This window comes from Lutra lutra, chromosome 8, assembly GCF_902655055.1.
Source record: "Lutra lutra chromosome 8, mLutLut1.2, whole genome shotgun sequence".
NCBI lineage: Eukaryota > Metazoa > Chordata > Mammalia > Carnivora > Mustelidae > Lutra > Lutra lutra.
This window is the reverse complement of record NC_062285.1, coordinates 13860638-13877828: the sequence shown is the minus strand read 5'-3', so window position 1 is coordinate 13877828 and position 17191 is coordinate 13860638. Positions and strand designations below refer to the sequence as shown.

At 42.9% G+C, this 17191-nt stretch overlaps 1 protein-coding gene across 1 annotated transcript in view; it reads right to left on the bottom strand.

The window, feature by feature from the left end:
* Positions 1-17191, bottom strand: part of GAD2 (glutamate decarboxylase 2) — a 73426-nt gene that overhangs the window by 54604 nt on the left and 1631 nt on the right. Inside the window, exons 2-7 of the mRNA XM_047740173.1 lie at positions 17090-17149; positions 16750-16899; positions 15551-15784; positions 10749-10839; positions 10078-10190; positions 6035-6150 (exon numbers count right to left, since the gene is read on the bottom strand). Coding sequence (XP_047596129.1) covers positions 6035-6150; positions 10078-10190; positions 10749-10839; positions 15551-15784; positions 16750-16899; positions 17090-17149 — 764 coding nt within the window. The remainder of the gene's footprint in view (positions 1-6034; positions 6151-10077; positions 10191-10748; positions 10840-15550; positions 15785-16749; positions 16900-17089; positions 17150-17191) is intronic.

Sequence of the window (17191 nt, the reverse complement as noted above, 5' to 3'; positions counted from 1 at the left end):
CTAAAGCATCTGATTTACAAAGAAGCTAGTACTCTGTGAGACCACTTCATTGATTTCTAATTATAATGATTTGGAGGATAGGGGATCCCCAAACCATGTTCTCAGAGACTCTGTGTGATACTGACATGATATGGATCTGGTACAAGGCGTTTCTGGGAGGCTGCTACTTATTACTCATAGTTGTACAGTGTAAAGTCACCTGTTGTGAATTTGTGCCCTAAGTAAGTCCTAAAAGAATGATGAGTACGAAGATTAAGTTGACATGAGGAGAGATCCAAGGATGATATCTGGTGACAAATGTGGACATCAGCACTGAGCATGAATTCAGTTATAGTGATCACTCAGTGTCGTCTCGGGGCACTGAGAAGAGTGACTGTCCCTTCCAGACCCCCGTCCTTTCCTTCCCCCACTGTACACTATGTGCCTCTTGAGAGCAGGCACTGGGTCTCTTCTGTTCACTGTTGTCTGCCCAGTGCCTGAAGCAATGCCTGGCACAGAGCATACTGAGTGAAGGTATAAAGAACACATCCCACCGCCCCATGGCCCCATGGCCGCACTGTGCCTTCCTGCCTTGTGCCTTTGTCTCCTACTGCAATGGAAATGCCCCCACAAGAGGCCACACCTAGGTTTTACCCATAATTTACAGGACTCTCAGGCTCTTTCCTAAGAGTAGGTCTTGACAGGATTGAATAGAAGGAGAAAATAACACAGGGCCCTGAAATGAACAGGAGGTGGGAATGCAGAGGCTGAAGGTAACCTGCATTTAGCTCACAATTTCACTTACTGAAGTTCTGTCAGACTAAGCCTCTGTCTAATGGAGAGCATTACATGGGAGCTGTCTTTCCAAGCTGCCTGGGTCACTGTAAGTTCTTTTTTTTTTTTTTTAAACATAAAAAACATCTGTTTTTGGAATGGAGCCCTCTCACGTAGTGTTGTGATATGAAAACCATCTTTCTAAACAATTATTACAATCATCTCCCTGTGTAAGTGGGCGGAGGCCATGAGGGGGTCTCAGCAGAACATAGGTGACTGGCTGTGAAGAGTAGAGTGAGTTGTGGTGATTTGCCTAAAAGATCCCACTACCTATCCTGATTATGAAGAACATTTTTCCTCAATGCAAATACGCTGTTTCACTGAGGCTATTTCTGGGAGAGCTTGTTGCACACAAAGAAATAAGAGGAATTTGTAATGAAGGTTATTTGGGCTTTCGAAGGATTCAAGCAGAGATGCGAATTATTCAGCCAGAGTCTTAACTTCCCTCTAAACCTAGTTTCAAGAAGGGACTCTAAACTCATCAGATTAATTTTTGCCAAGATCCTCTATTACTGACGATTCGGTGACAAGGATGAGATTCCAGCAAAGAACGAGTATGGAATCAGACAATCTTTAAGATCCTTTCCAATTCTGATTTTTTGTGATTCCATATTGGGGAGGAAAATAATCTTAAAACTCTTTACTCAGAGTGCTATCTCTTGTTTCAACTCAGTGATAATATTTACTTCTTCTTTTAAAAATTAAAAAAAATTTTTTTAAAGATTTTATTTATTTATTTGACAGAGAGAGATCACAAGTAGGCAGAGAGACAGGCAGAGAGAGAGGGGGAAGCAGGCTCCCTGCTGAGCAGAAAGCCTGATGTGGGGCTCGATCCCAGGACCCTGAGATCATGACCTGAGCCGAAGGCAGAGGCCTTAACCCACTGGGCCACCCAGGCGCCCCATATTTACTTCTTCTAATGTTCTTCGTAGCAATACTATTTGTTTAATTTAGTCCTACTCAAAATTTCCAGAGAACAGTTGGATTTGAACAAACAGAAAAATGTAATAGCTCGACCTCCTTATCAACAAAGAGAAACTTCTTGTCTGAGTTGGTGTCCAGAAAAGGGATCGGTAGCTTTTGGGGTACAACAGAGATGGTGAGGGCCATTTAGTAAACAAAAGATGACCCTTCCCTTCCTCAGTGTGTGATGTTTCTCAATGTCATTTCCATCCCTATGGCTCTATGCACATGCCAAGTTTTAAACTCAGTGCTCAGACTAGAAGAAAGGACAGTAACTTGACCTGGCTCAATAGATCAGGAAATTAAATTAGCACCAGAATAACCAACATGTGGAAAATAAGGTCTTAGCAAGGATGCTACACGTGAATTTAGAGCAGCCAGCTAGAGTGGTGTAGAGGTCACCCAACCCAGTAGTTGAAAGAACAGTGTTAGGATTGTCAGGAAACAGGCTCAAGGTCTGACTCTGCCACTGACTGGCTAAAAACCCTGGGCAAAGCATCTCCCACCTCTGGGATTTGGGTTCCTCATCTATAAGTAAGGTTGTGGGGTTTTAAAAAATTTTACTTAATATTTATGTAGCATTTCCTATATCCCAGGAGCTGAGGTGAGTTGTTTTAGAAGAGACTCTCATTTGATTCTCAAAAGTATTGGGCCTTGGAAACTCTCAAAGAGCTTGGAGAGAGATAATACTTGAAGCAGCTTCTGCCATAGCCTTTGGTCTTCCTTCCCTCCACTGGATCCCAAAGCAGCTTTCCCACTACTGTTTCTCCTTGCAGGTCAAGGGACTCAGGAATGAAACCACCATGCAAAGATGGAAATCGTCTGGCCTGGAGAAAAGGAATTACGTGACTTGATAATCTTTTTCAGCTTGTGAAGATCTATTTTCGGGGCTGGTGGAGTCAAGGTAATTGTAAAACTTGGAAAAATTAAGGAATTTATGGCAGGCCTGAAGCTGGAAGCAATTATACTAAGTGATGAATGGAATGGAATGGAATGACCCTGAGGTCTAGAGCCCAGAAGGACCTAGATATAGAGATCATGTTACCTCTTAACCCAAATCTTCATGAGCAAGGCTACTTCAAGGGTTTTCTGTCCAGAATGATTTAGATCAAGTGTTCAATGAGACATAGCGGTGCTTTAAATGAGCTCTAAATGTCCCCTCCAGTCCAGCCCTGTGAGATAATAAGTAAAGTTTTGTTGTTGTTGTTGTTGTTGTTTTGTTTTATTTTTAGTGAGGAGAGTAATAATTTAGCAACACAGTCACAGTACAAGAAAAGATCTTGGTGGAAATTTTACTTGGGAAGGTATAAAATGCCAAATTAATTGATGTGCTGTGGCATGCAAGATGTTGTCACTGAATCTTTTGATTTGATTTCTACATAGGTAGTTGGGGCATGGACCTCACTGGCCTGGGAGTCAGGAAAACTATTTAATCCCGGCTCTACCTGCGGCCTCTTCATTCAAAAAATGCTAATAATAATCTCTGCCCTGCCTGTCCTACAAGAATGTCGTGAGAATCAAATGAGCTAATGTATATTGGAAGTGTGGTGGAAATAGTCAAATAGTTATAGGATATCAGGTATCATAAATTAGATATCATAAATTAGGATATCATAAATTAGAAAAAGAGTTCATCTGTCAAAAAATAGGTATAGAGGGGCGCCTGGGTGGCTCTGTGGGTTAAACCTCTGCCTTCAGCTCAGGTCATGATCTCAGGGTCCTGGGATCGAGCCCCACATCAGGCTCTCTGCTCTGTGGGGAGACTGCTTTCCCCTCCCCATCTGCTTGCCTCTCTGCCTGCTTGTGATCTCTCTCTCTCTCTGTCAAATAAATAAAATCTTTAAAAAAAATAGGTATAGAGTTAGAGCCAATTGGTATTTTAGGAAAGGTTCATAATTCAAATGTTCTTTCATAATTATGTGCATGGATAAAGGTACAAGAAGGAGGAGGAAGAATGGAATGGCTGTTGTATAGCTGAATCACCTTTCTTTCACTTAGAAGTCAAGAATTAGCCTCCTAGTTTGCTGTACCAAGAAATGGAGGCATAGCATAGAATTATTCTCAAACCACATGACCTGGGCTTTGTGAGCAAGGTTAAGTCAATTTCCATTAGGCTTGAGCCAAGAAATTCACACGAAACTAGAGAGCACAGGGCAGCTTTCTGGTTAACCAAGCTCATTTCGGGTTATGCAAACAGCATGGAAGCCAAAAGAAGATGATCAGTATAAGATCATCTGAGCTTTTTGAGACTGAGAATAGAGTAACATTTAACTATTTAGAGGTACAATAGTATAGGGAAATAGTAACTGGAAAAAATATATCATGGTTTTCTCTCCCGAGAAGCTGAAAAATGAAAATTATCTCATGGTGAGATACTGGCTTAATAGGTTGAACAATGCTCTTTCTGCAAAGATGTTCACATCCTAATCCTTGAAACCTAAGAATATGTTACCTTACATGGCAAAAGGGACTTTGAAGATGTGATTAAGCTAAGGGTCTTGGGTTGGGAGATTGTCCTAGGTTATGTGGATGGACCCAATGTCATCACAAAGATCTTTGTGATAGGGGTAGGGAAGAGAGTCAGAACCAGAGAAGATGTGGTGAGGGAAGCAGAGGTCCGGGAGAGAGAGATTTGAAGATGTTCAGCTGCTGGTTTTGAATTGGAAGAAGGGGCTATAAACCAAGGCAGGCAGGTGGCCTCTAGAAGGTAGAAAAAACAAGGACATGGATTCTCCCCTACTGTCTCCAAAGGAACAGAGCATTGCCTGACCCATTATAGGTTTCTGACTTCCAAAACTATAAGATAATAAATTTATGTTGGCTTACTCCATTAAGTTTGTGGTAATTTTTTAAGTAGCAATAGGAAAGTAGCAAATAGGAAAGCAAAGGCAGGTAATTTCAGGCTGTGAATGTCTCTGCTAAATTTGACCTCTGTATGTTGAGGAAGGGCAAAGGAACAAAACAAGAAAATGATAAAACATGACCAAAAACAGAACACTGACGATAATTTGTTAACATAAATCACTAGTTTCTTTGAATCAATGGCTACTGCTATCATTGTGAATTGTATTCACTGGTTTCTAGTTTGTACTTGCCCTTTGCTCCCTTGTTATGGACACACACACACACACATCACTTAAAGCAGAAAAATTAAAGTTGTATGGAGATGTGCCTTGACTCCCACTATAACTCCCTGCCTCTCCCCATTGATGTCTCTTTACAGGAATCTCTCATTTCCCTATAGACCCCTATACCTTCCCCATCTCCCATTTCCCCCACCATCAGAGGGCTTTTTGATCTTCTCTGAGGCAACTCTTTCCCAGACCCTAGGCTACTCTGAGGCAGAGGTTGTGAAGGAAAAATCTCAGGAATTCCACGGCAGGTAATGCTTACTAATGCCTGACAAGAACAGCCTCTGGTTTACTGCAGGGCTGTGTGTTGGGAGAATTTGGAGCCAAGATGTTGCTCAAACAGCTACAAAGCATAACTTTGAGCTCGTGTGTGGTTTTATCTCTGCAAAGGAAGGAAAGCTGGAGACCTAGCAGAGGGAAGCCATCTAGCTTGTGAACAGGGTGGGCCACTTTATTCAATGTGTCCTCAGAGGTAGGGAGAACGGCTTTAACTCTTTGAAAGCCATGGAAAGAATATGAAGTACTATGCTGTGGCACTCAGCTAGGAAGTCCCAGCTCTCAGCATCCTGCCTGGCTAGCAGCCTAGCAGGACACAGGAGGCTGTAATGGGCGGAGACAGAACTGACCCGAAGATCAGATATGACAGATAGGACTGCTAGGCCATTTCTCCAGAGTGGTGAATCCTCTGGTTAAGTCCACCAAAGATAAGCATTAAATGGTGCAAGTCACCATTAAGATAGAACATCTGGTCAGAATTTTCATACAGAAAGATTGTTATCAGTGGGACACTCCGGAGATTTGAGTTATGTAATCATGGCCTCAGTCGTCCAAATGAGTTCATAGTCACTCTGGCTTCTCCTCTCTTCCTTCCCCCACCCCCCACAACATTATTACAGAAAAATGATGTGTAGAAACTAGGAGTAAAACATCCTGCTTTCTCTTTGAGGGTCTTCCTACATTTCAAAGAGAAAGGGGTTCACCCCATTGTGCCACTCAACTGATCTCTCCCCTCATTCTCTCCCAAGAAGCATCTACTCACTGGGGATAAAGCATTTCCAAATATGACTCTTTCCACTTGGGCTTTACAGACTGTAACTTTAAACTTGGAAAGAACAGAAACGACGTACATGCTCTGATGTGAAGGCAATGAGCCTGGGAACAGCAGCCATTCCTTTCTCCTTGACTTCTGGGAACATCTTAAAGCGTGCAATCAGCATGGCATACATGTTAGATATAGCGCCACCTAAAGGAAGTAACAGCAACACACAGTGACCTTTTGTAGTCCTTACCAACATCATTTCACATGCAAGCACCATTCTTTATTTCCATTGACCTAGACTCCTCCTTGGACACAGGGAAAGGCCATATTTATTGGTTATTCTTTGAACTGAATCCTCAAACTCAGACTGAATCCTCAGGCTAGGAGGGTCAAGAGAAGGGAGCATCGGGCCAAACCATAGGACACACGCCACCCCTTTGTATCCCAACTGAACAGAACTGCCAATTGATTCTGCTTTTGCTGGGACTCCTCTGAAGAGGTTCTTTAGAACTGAGAAATTGTTGCCTTCCTTCGCACCATGTGAACGTGGTCATTCTTCATTAGGCCTGTGGAAATCTTATTTTTATCCTGATGGAGAAAACATTTCTTTTCATTTCAACTCAGGCAATGTCTTGTACTTGCACAAAGATAAGTCTGTTGTAGCTAATGGTGTGGACTGTTAATCCACAATTCTCATAGAGTGAGGATAAACATCCAAGCCCATTTCATCATACTCATCTGTGCATTTCCCCAGAAATTCTTTCTACTCAAAGACATCACAGAAATATAATTGTAATAGCTGAACAAAATCTTATTTCATAATGATAAGAAAACACAAAACTAAGGGAATTTTAAGTCTATGTTGAATTGCCTTTCCTGTGTCGTCCTAAGATTGTCAAGGATTTCACACAGTAACGTTTGTATCTTATAAGTAAGGTCTCCAGCAAAGAAAAGTGAGCTTTCCCCCAAGATTGTTGGAAAGTTTAGAATTTTTGCAACATAAGATGGAGACAGGTTGTTGTGCATGCAAATGGAAATGATGACATGGAAACAGGGACATCATGAGGCAGAGTGAGGCCACTATCTCCTCCTTTCCCATAGGGGACACACTGGGCTTTGAGTTCCCTTCCCTTTGGGTGGCTGAGGAGCAGAGAGCTCTTTGTACCAAACTGAATGGCTCACATAGGGCCATGACTTTTGCCTCATGCACCCTGGGTCCTGAAGCAAGAAGGCAGCCTGGCCCTGGCTCTGTCTTCAGTCAGAATAAGGGCAATTTCTATGTCTTCTGAACCCCAGAGACATGGGGCAAGCAGAATCCAGGTCAGGCGTGCTTTGAGCAGACACCTTGTCTACAAGGGCTGAGGTTGTAGGATGCTGCTGGGAAAGGGACCAGCTTTTAAAGGAAATTCCATTCCATCCTATGGTTTTTCAGTTTGGGCATGAGAACGGCTTGTTGGGCGGCGGGGGGCGGGGGGTGTGTGCTGTTCCGTGCACTGCAGGGTGTTTAACAGCATCCCCGACTGTTATCCATTAGAGGCTGCTAGTACTACCTGCCTCCCCCGCACCCCCGCCCAGCTGTGACAATTGAGAACTTCTCCATTCATGGCCAAATGTCCCCTAGGGGTACAAGAGCCCCAACAGAGAAGCACTGCCCCTGTTGTTCTTGTGAGAGAGGCTGGGGAGAAAGGAAGCAGGAGAAAAAGGGGAAGATGAGCACAAAGAAAACCCGTCACCATAGCACAGTTATTCAAGAACCTTCCAGCTCTACCTTGCCACTCCTCATTTTGTCTCCTCACTCCAATTATTCTCTGTCTAAAGATCTAGGATCCCTGAGAGACATGAAGAAGATTCTGGATCGTTAGAGCAGACTGCTTTGTGCCACCCAGGCAGGAGGACAGATGCATCTTGAGAGGAAGGATGCAATAAACAAGCTCTGAATCGTCAGGAAAATCCCGTTAGACAGGGAAAAGTTTGTGACTAAGCCAACATATCCTTTTCTTCTCCTTTGGTCCTTCATGACTTGCTGAGTAGTGAGGAATACTCCAGTAGTCTTCAGCTCCCAGGCATAGGTGACATCACATAAACAGATTTCTTCTAGAAGTTCCAGAGAACTTTCCATGAAGCCTCTGGATGTTATAGACGGAGGTTTAAAGTAAAATGAGCTGAGCTATGTATTCAAGTCACAGACCTAAATCTCTGTGTTTAGTCCCAGGCAATAGGACTTTCAGATCTCAGGCACATACGAGGTATGATTTCCCCTATCCCGACTCCTTAAATTGGAAGACCCTATATCCTAGGAGTAAGGCTGGAGACTACCTGGAAAGGCATCCATTTGCAAGCGAGGATGCTATAATCCATCTCTCCTCTGTAATGCAGAGGTATATGTAATGCAGAAACAGGTTGCCAATGGCCTTTTCTTCTGTCCCCTCTCCACTTTGCAATGTCTACATTATACTTAGCATGACGTCAGTGGTTTCCATCTTGACATGAGAGGATATGGATCTTTAGGCTCCAAGGAAGAAGCCCCATGATCAAGGTTAAGTCTTTCCACATGATCATCTTCTGTCATTGATGGGGGCATCCATACTTAGCAGAACTGCCAAAGAGGGTTCTTTCTCTGGGTGTATATTTTCCGGGGCAAGAGGGTTCCAAGAACAGCTAAATTAGGCCTGGCCCAAGCCCTCTTAGCCAAGCTTTCAGGGTTGGCAGGAGCAGCTGTCCTCTTGTCTCTCCTGGGAGCCACTAAAGAGAGCTCAGGATGCTCAATCACATAACCAACCTTGTAAGAGGAAGAATAGAATAGAAACAATGCTGGTCTTTGAACACTACCTAATTCCTCATGAAAAATACCTTAAGAGCCTCAGTTCCAGACAATGATGACAAAGTTCCCTCCATGGGGAATGGTTTTCCAAAGGAGAACTGAGTTCCCTTACAAAATAAAGGCTAGCTTTAAATTCATCACAGCTGGTGTTTAATGGAAAAAAAAAAAAAAAAGGCTAATTTTCCCTTCCATTTAACTAACATGTTTTCCTTCAGCACCTGAAAAATGGTGTTGTATCTTTAAAAGCATAAAATATAATAGCAGATCTAAGCTTGTAGGTAAGGCTGCTTAATTTAAGCCCTACCCTTGAGGCCACTGTTGCCTGCCTATCATTTCTTCTTTCAACCTGTTCTTTATTTTCTCTCTCCCTCATCATCCACTTGTCTCTGTGGGTTTGTGGAAGGGACATCCTGACATGGCCCTTGCTAACATAATGGCGGGAGTGGCTGTGGCCACCCCAACAGGGCCAGTCTCCATGCACGGAGCGCTGGCCCCATTCTGATGACCCTCTCCTGCCACTGATTAGGTGATAGTCTGCGCACCAGGTTTATTTTCCACGGGTCAGTGACTCTCCCTCCCAACCACCTTTCTAACTTCTATTTCTTCTCTGCGTCAAAACCAAGGTCACATACAGATCCGGAACCAAGGGCAAAGCTTTTTTGTGTCAGGTTGATTCTCTTGGCTGCAAGAGGTGTGAACAATGGAGTTTAGAATCCAGTCGCTGGTGATAAAAAGCAGGATGCAGGAAGGGGAGGCGAGAGAAGCCTCTGGAAGGAATCAACACCCTCCTTTTCAGCTTTAAGAAATGGTTTCCCAAGTCACTCTCTGCCCTCCTTGAAATTGATGTAAATCAGCTTCTCTGGTTGTTACTTGAAAGGGACAGAGTACCTACGCTCTATTACATAGCTGTGCCTCATAATGCATCCCGGAACAGAGAAGTCTTTATTAAATGAGGCTACCCTTTCACTAATTGTGGGAAGAGTTTCAGAGAGTGAATTCCCTTACGAGGAATCTTTATTCTTCTGTTCTTCATGATCCACACATCTTCTAGATAGGATCACAGTAGAAAGACTGGGTAAATTTCCACCTGTTTATCCTCTTTCTGAACACAAATAACTATTGCTCAAGCATGGGGAGTTGGCTTGGAAGCATGGTCAATGGTCATGTATTATCACACTCATGCTTTTGATCAACATAACCTATTTAACATAAGCAGAAATAGAGACTAGGTATTTAATCGCTCCTGTGTTCATAATGTGGCACTGCATATCAGAAGAAAAAATACAAAGAAAGGTTGAAATATCATATACCAGGAGAAAATATCCCGTCACCAGAGCCCCCTGGCCAGCCAATGATTTCTCTCATTTTCTTTAGCGTGACATATTCCAAGAGCACAAAGACTGGAGCAATTTCATAGGTGAACCTGAAATGTAGTAATGGCCACATTTTATGTATGTATATAACTCGAAGAAATACTTCATTGTTACAACATCTATAGAACTACTGTACATCCCTTTTCAAACTCTACATTCACAAAGGTTTTGATTATAACATTGAACAGAGAGAAAATTATGTCTTCTTAAAGGTTGCCCATTTTTCTATATTCCTAAAGTCAAGAGCTTAATGCTCAAGGGTCATTTATCATATTGAATAAATAAAGAACATTACAGAGTAATACTATTTAAAAGACATCATCTGGTCCCGTTTCTTGTTCGCATTATACATAATTATAAATCCAAAATGCCAAAGAAAGTGCCTTTTGTGTTTGAAAAATGTTATATAACTTTGATTGCATGAAAGATACATCAGGACTCTTTTAAGTTAAAGTGAACACCCATATACTTCTGAAGTTTGTATCACTATGTTAGGGGCTACCTAATTAAAAAGAGATTTTCACATGAGAAGTAGAATAAAGACCACGAAATCTCACTAATAATTATCCTGGATTTAAAAAAAAAACACCCCACATTTAACGACTTACATGTTCGTGTTTGCTGTTGATGTCAGCCAGTCTGCTGCTAATCCAACCATATCCAGTCCAGTGGAAAGTTGATTGAAATATCTGGGATGCCCTGAATATAATGGAAAACCAGAATCAGGACTGCATCCAGTGAAACTAAATACCTCTCAAACACAGGATCACTCTAGCTAAAGAACCTTGAAATATCCTTCAGTAATAGGAAATCCATATACAGAAACCCATCATGTGCGTGTGTGTGTGTGTGTGTGTGTGTGTGTGTGTGTGTGTGTAGGTGCGTTCACACAGACACACCCAAAAGGAGCATTTCATCTAACAAGAGGGACTATTTTGGGTTTTGGTATTTCTTAAAACACACTCTAAAAAAAAACTTCCCCTAAACATTATCCTATTAAAAAAAAATAACAAGTGGGGTTTGCAATGCGTATGCTAGTTTATTTCCTAGCATCCCTTCAATACAGTTGCAAACTAAAAATGCTCATGTAATCCAAAGCTATTCTTGCTTACACTCGTGCTGCTAAAAATCCTTTTTTGTTGAAGTTGTTCTGGGAATCAGTCATAGCATGACATCCGCCAGGCATGCCAATATTCATAATGATATCAGTGACAAATGACTGATGATTACAAAAGACAAGGCAAAAATGGGAAAATAGGACACTCTGTTGAGTGATTTGTCCTGGATTCAAAAGGTGATGATTGCCTATAGAGGGCATGGGCAAATCTAACTCTTGTTGATTCTTTTCGGTCCAAATATTTGATTACAAACAACAGAACTCCTTCACAGTTGTGATTTAAAATAAAGCGGGACACAGTCAACATCACTGCCTTGTCAACAAGATACATGAAGATATATTCAATGGGACGATGAGTCCATTAGCAAGGCTTATCTAATTAACTTCTAGATTTCTCTGAAACTCTAAAGGAGTTGACATCCAAATACTCCTGAGGCTATTATTTTAAATGTGATTGTAAATACCTCATTAGAATTCCATTCCTTGTCTTGCCCCATAAAAGCCTATCTCTAAATCTGTGATTTGCTTGGCAGAAAAAATTTTAGAAGATGATCAATTATGGAAATAGCATCTGATAAGAAGGTGGCCTCCACTTACGGACACCTGTGTGAAGCCCGGGGATGACAGTCTCTCGAGCCAGCATGGGCGGAACAAGATAAAGGAAAGCAATGGGGAAAGCAGGGACAAAAGTCAATACAGAGCTTATCTGCCGGACTGGAGTGCTCTTATCAGCCTCCGGCATGTGGCTAGACAATTAGACACCGAGAAAAGATAGGAGCTGGAAAAGGGTGCATTTCAAAGAGACTGGGATTTGTGTGGCTCTCACTCACTCTCGGGCTTTGTTTTGCCTCCCTGTGGCTGTGCACAGTGCCCTTCTACCTTTTCGCTCTTTACCAGGCCCTCTGATGCTGACCCTGTCAGTTTATGTATCCAGGGAAAGTGAGAAAGCTGCCGCCCGGGGGCCGCGGTCTGGAACAGCTCTCCCCTGTCTCTGCCTCATTGACTCCCCATTTCATTAGAGCTCACAGCTGAAATCACAGCCGCTTCTCCCTCCCGATGCCCCTTCATTTCTCTTTCCCTAAGCCATATCTTTAAAGCGAGGAAATTAATAAAGATTAGCAAATCAATCCATTAATCTACTCTCCCAATTCATATGCATTTTCTGGATGAATGTGGCATCTATTATCACACACTATTTAACACTCTGGAAACTTTGGCATGAAAACCTCTGCAAAAAAAAAAAAAAAAAAAAAAAAAAAAAGAGAGAGAGAGAGAGAGAGATTAATTCCAAGGTGTGTGTCCAGCCTCAGGATATCAAAAGGCCATTTCATCCTGCTACCTGCCACTGGAAAATTGGGAAGTAAGTCTGAGGCTTCCATGGCTTGACTCCCTTCTCTATTTTTTTGACCTCGATCTCCCAAGGCACCTGAATCTCTCGTGCTTCAAATTTTCCCTTCACTGACGGTGATGTGAAAAAAAAATGGAGGGAGAGAGTTTGACAGGTTAGAACAACATGTCCTCTTGATTTCTGCAGGAGTATGCTGCAGAAATACCCTATTTGCTCCCTCCCCGTGACTCCCCGCAGGCTGCCGGCGAATCCCGGCAGGGCTCTCGGAGAGAAAGGGTGTGAGAGACCTGCTTTGGAGGCTGCCAGCTGTCCCAGCCGTCCTGGGCATCCAGCTGCCACCGCCGCCGCCGCCCCCACCGGCCCGGGGTTGGCGGCCGTGCGCAGCAAGGAGGAAACGTGAGATCAGAGCCGCTCACGCCTCTGGAACGCTCCCCACAGATTAGCAAATGAGCCGCGAAGGCTGCACAGCCTGGGCCAACAACCAGCCCCTGGCGGCCCCGACCCTCTTGTCCACCATCAGCTGGGGAGGTCTACAGAGTCGGTCCAAACTGCTCTCTGTGTACCCGCAGCACGCACCCAAGGATGGCCTCATTTATCGAAGCTTCCATTTCTTTGTCTGATGGCTCCGTTAAAAGACTCAAGACATTAACCCCTGCGCTCCAACCCCCCTACCACTACCATGTCCAATGGGCCCCGAAAATGTTAATTATTCCAGAATTCTATCATTCTCTGCAGTTTTCAGTTTTCTGTTCCAACAGTTCTTACAGACGTAATTGTAACAATACATGAAGACTGTCGTTTGCAAGTATCTTCCCCACTGCCCTTCACTCCTCTCTGAGCTTGGAGCCCAAGTGGAAATTAGATTACGGACTCCTTGGTAGAAAGCAGGTGCTAATGTATTTTATAAAAACATCTCCTGAGGAGAACTAAAATGCCTAATGGTCACAGAGATGGTAACAACTTTACAGACCCTAAATAGGGCTAGTGGTCAAATACTAGTTATAGCATAAAAACCTGTAAACTTGCCAGTCAGAAAGAGGTGGACGGTGTTAATTCTTTGAACTGCTATTTGGGGGTGGAACAGGGAAGACCAGAAGACTACATATGTTATGAATAATATTGATATTGATGCTTAGAAATCCAACTTCATCCCATTTTCCTCTGAACTTTAAATAAAATGCATTAGAACTACATTTGACCAACAGTTTCACAAGGATTATGGCAAAATCTAAGAACTGAATGGCCCCATCTTCTCCTGATGCTAAATGAAGCATTGACGGACAGAACTATGACTTTCATTGACTTGCAATTCCCATTATCTTAACTCTTTAAATTACACGTCAGACATCACCAGCTTTTAAGGATGAAGATGTAAAACATTTTTATAGGTTCTTTTCAGTTTGGTAGCAATAAAAATAATAGGTAGCAACCTACTATTATCATATTGAAATATTAGGGTAGGGGAATGGGTCAAACAAAAATGAATTAAAGGCACTCTTCAGGTTTGCACCCACACATACATCAAAAGCTGAGAGGAAGAACATCTGTAATGCCTTGTATATACATCGTGTGGATTCTCTGTGAACATAATTGAGAATGATAACTAATAAGCCTTCAAAATTCATACTCCACAGACCAAGTGTGATCAAAATCACCAAGTTCAACTCCTTTCCCTATGTACCTAGTTCTAAGTCTATAGTCCCACAGAAGCGGATACTAATAATGCAGCAGATCGATTTCCCTAGGCTGCTTCTTTGCATACTTTTCCTCTCTGTTGGTATAACAAATGGAAAAACAAAACCCCAAAAAGTAGCTAAATGTCACACAGCAAACATTCGTAAAATGCTTGTTGTTGATGAGAGCAATATGATAATTCATTAACCAAAGAAATGGCAACATAAAAAGATCAAGTTCCTATGGTAATTAATATTCATGTGACATTTTTATTTGCCATCGGATCTTTTTTAAGGCTACAAATCAATTTAAAGCCACAAGGTATTCTATCCCTTGTGGTATTCATTCATACTTAGTTTTATTGCTTTAAGGAAGTGTAGTGGTATCATGCATCAGCATGGTTAGAGACAAGGCAGGAAAAGAAGGGGTAGTCGTGATCTGGGGAGACAAACAGCTGATTTTTGCGTAGATAAAATGAAAGCTTAGAATGTGCCCAAATAAATGTTACACCTGGGGTTGCAAAATGAATAGTGTATGAAGACTACTGTGAAAAAAAAAGCAATAAATACAAAATACATTTTAAAATAAGGATAAGGATACTTGATTCCCTTCCCCCACCCATTTTCTTCATTTTATATTCAGAATGGCTACGAAGCACACACACATCCTTGTATATAACACGGTTGAATAGTTAAGCTAGTTTGTATTATGTTTTCTTTTGTGGACATTTCTTTTATAAAAGGAGAAAACCTGGGGTTTGAATCTGAGGTCCTGGCCATTTGAGACAATGCCAAATTATTGTCTCTCTGTAGCGATAATTACATAGAATGGTTTGTCCAATGTCTGACCATTCCTACTCCGTGGAAATGACTAGCACTACAGTAGTATTGGGCTTCTGTTTGGATCATGCCTTTTGAGCTTTCATTTCTATACTCCCTTTCTGTCTCCATTTTGGGTCACTTCTACTGGCCTCTGCTGACAAATGGTTGCTTCTACATCAGTGGTTAATCTCCACGGCCAAATGCATGCAATGTAAAATCTGATGATTTATACTTGATACATTTATAATGTTTCTGATATTATCAACTTCAAAAACATCAATAGTAAAGGGTGCCTTTGCTTTATAGCATTCTAATAATGACTTTTTTAATTGATGAAAATAACTCTGTAAATTTGAAAATACCAGTAACCCCAAAACAGAAAACATTTTTATAGAAAATAAAAATTGTAAAAGGAAAAAAAGAGCTTTATTATTTTTGACTGGACAATACCTGTTTTAATTGCATATTTTAGAGTCGTTTGGCAATGCATCAAAATTTCCTCCAAATTTTGTGGTTGGTCTGCCAATTCCCAGTTATACTCTTGAAGGAGCTCATTAGGGTAATGGAAATCAATCACTTTGGTTGATCTATCGAAACTTTTCACCACATACTGAAGCAAAATGTCCATAACGTCTTGCAGAAACGCCAAAGTGGGCCTTTCTCCATCACATGCTGGCAGCAGGTCTAAAGAACGGAATAAAAAATGCCACATTTTAATTTTACCGTGAAAATATCCAGGCAAGATCTTGATTCGGCAATTTCTCTTTGGATTGAGAGATGTTGTGCTTTAAAAATCTGGAAACGCAGAGCGTTTTCTTTAAAGGGGAGGTATTTTTCAAAGACGAAGGAAAGAGAAATTGCGGTTTCTCCCCCCACCCCAAATTAATTCTTGCATTTCAATCCACAACGTGTTGTTTGCTTTCTTTTTAAAAAGACTATGCCTCCATTCATCTGTTTCACAGGGGTCCTTCCAAATGTTATATCTCAGTAAATAATCTTAAACGATTATGGAAATACGTCACATCAGAAATGTTTGAGGATTGCCTTTGGGCAAATCAGGCAAAGTGGAGCATGCAATGTTAGGATCTCTGACCCATTAAGATGGCTCGCTATTTCCCAAGTCTGTGTGTGTGTGTGTGTGTGTGCGCGCGCTAGCGCGCTCATTTATGTGACTGAGTGTGTAAACATAGGGGAGTAAAACCCCTGTACAGGTCTCATGTGAATGTAATAGTTTTCCCGTGAAACTGCATCTATGAATTACTCTTGCGATCTAAAGACCTAGAACGTCTCAGCAACCAAGTCCTATTCGTTTCAGCGGCCACCAAGAAGCCGACCTCAAGGTTCAGCGCGCGCGGGGACCTCCGCCAAACGCAAACCCAAGGGCGGCTCTGGGACTAGAGCGCCGAGGCCCTGGAGTCCCCTTGGAACGCCCGCGCCCAACGCTGCGCATAGGCCGGGGTTGGGGCTCAGATGAAGGGACAGGCACAGTGTTTCTCGCTTACAGCTGAAGATTCACGCAAGGTCCGCCCGCCTCCGCCCTGATTCTCGACGACTCGGGTCAGGGCCCTGGCACTGGGTCCCTTTTCGTCGCGGTGGGTGGGGCTGTGCGAGGGACAGTGGTTCCCGGGGACCTCACGAAGCGCATTTACCTGTTGCATGTAGAAACGCATAGTTGACATCCGATTTGGGGCAGCTGCAAGGCTTCTGATTACAAGCGCAGGCGGCCTTCCGGGAGGGGGCCCGCGGGGGCTGGCTCCCGCCACTCTCCGAGGGCTTCTCGGCGTCTCCGTAGAGCAGGGCTAGGCAAACACAACGAGAGCGCTGGTCAGCCGGCTGCCGACCCCGGGTCCCTCGCCCCTGCCTATCCTTGGCCAAGAAACCTCAGCTCCGCTGTTGGGGATGCGGAGGTGAGAAGGTGACATTGCCCCGCGGGACCCAGAGGCGACTGACTGGCCGTGTTCGATTCCCTCCCCACCCCAGGGCACTCACCGCACAGCTTGTTTCCGATGCCGCCTGTGAACTTCTGAGCCACCTGACACCAGGCTCTCGCTGCAGGGAAAGACAGGTAGGAGGACAGAAAGGCAGAAAGAA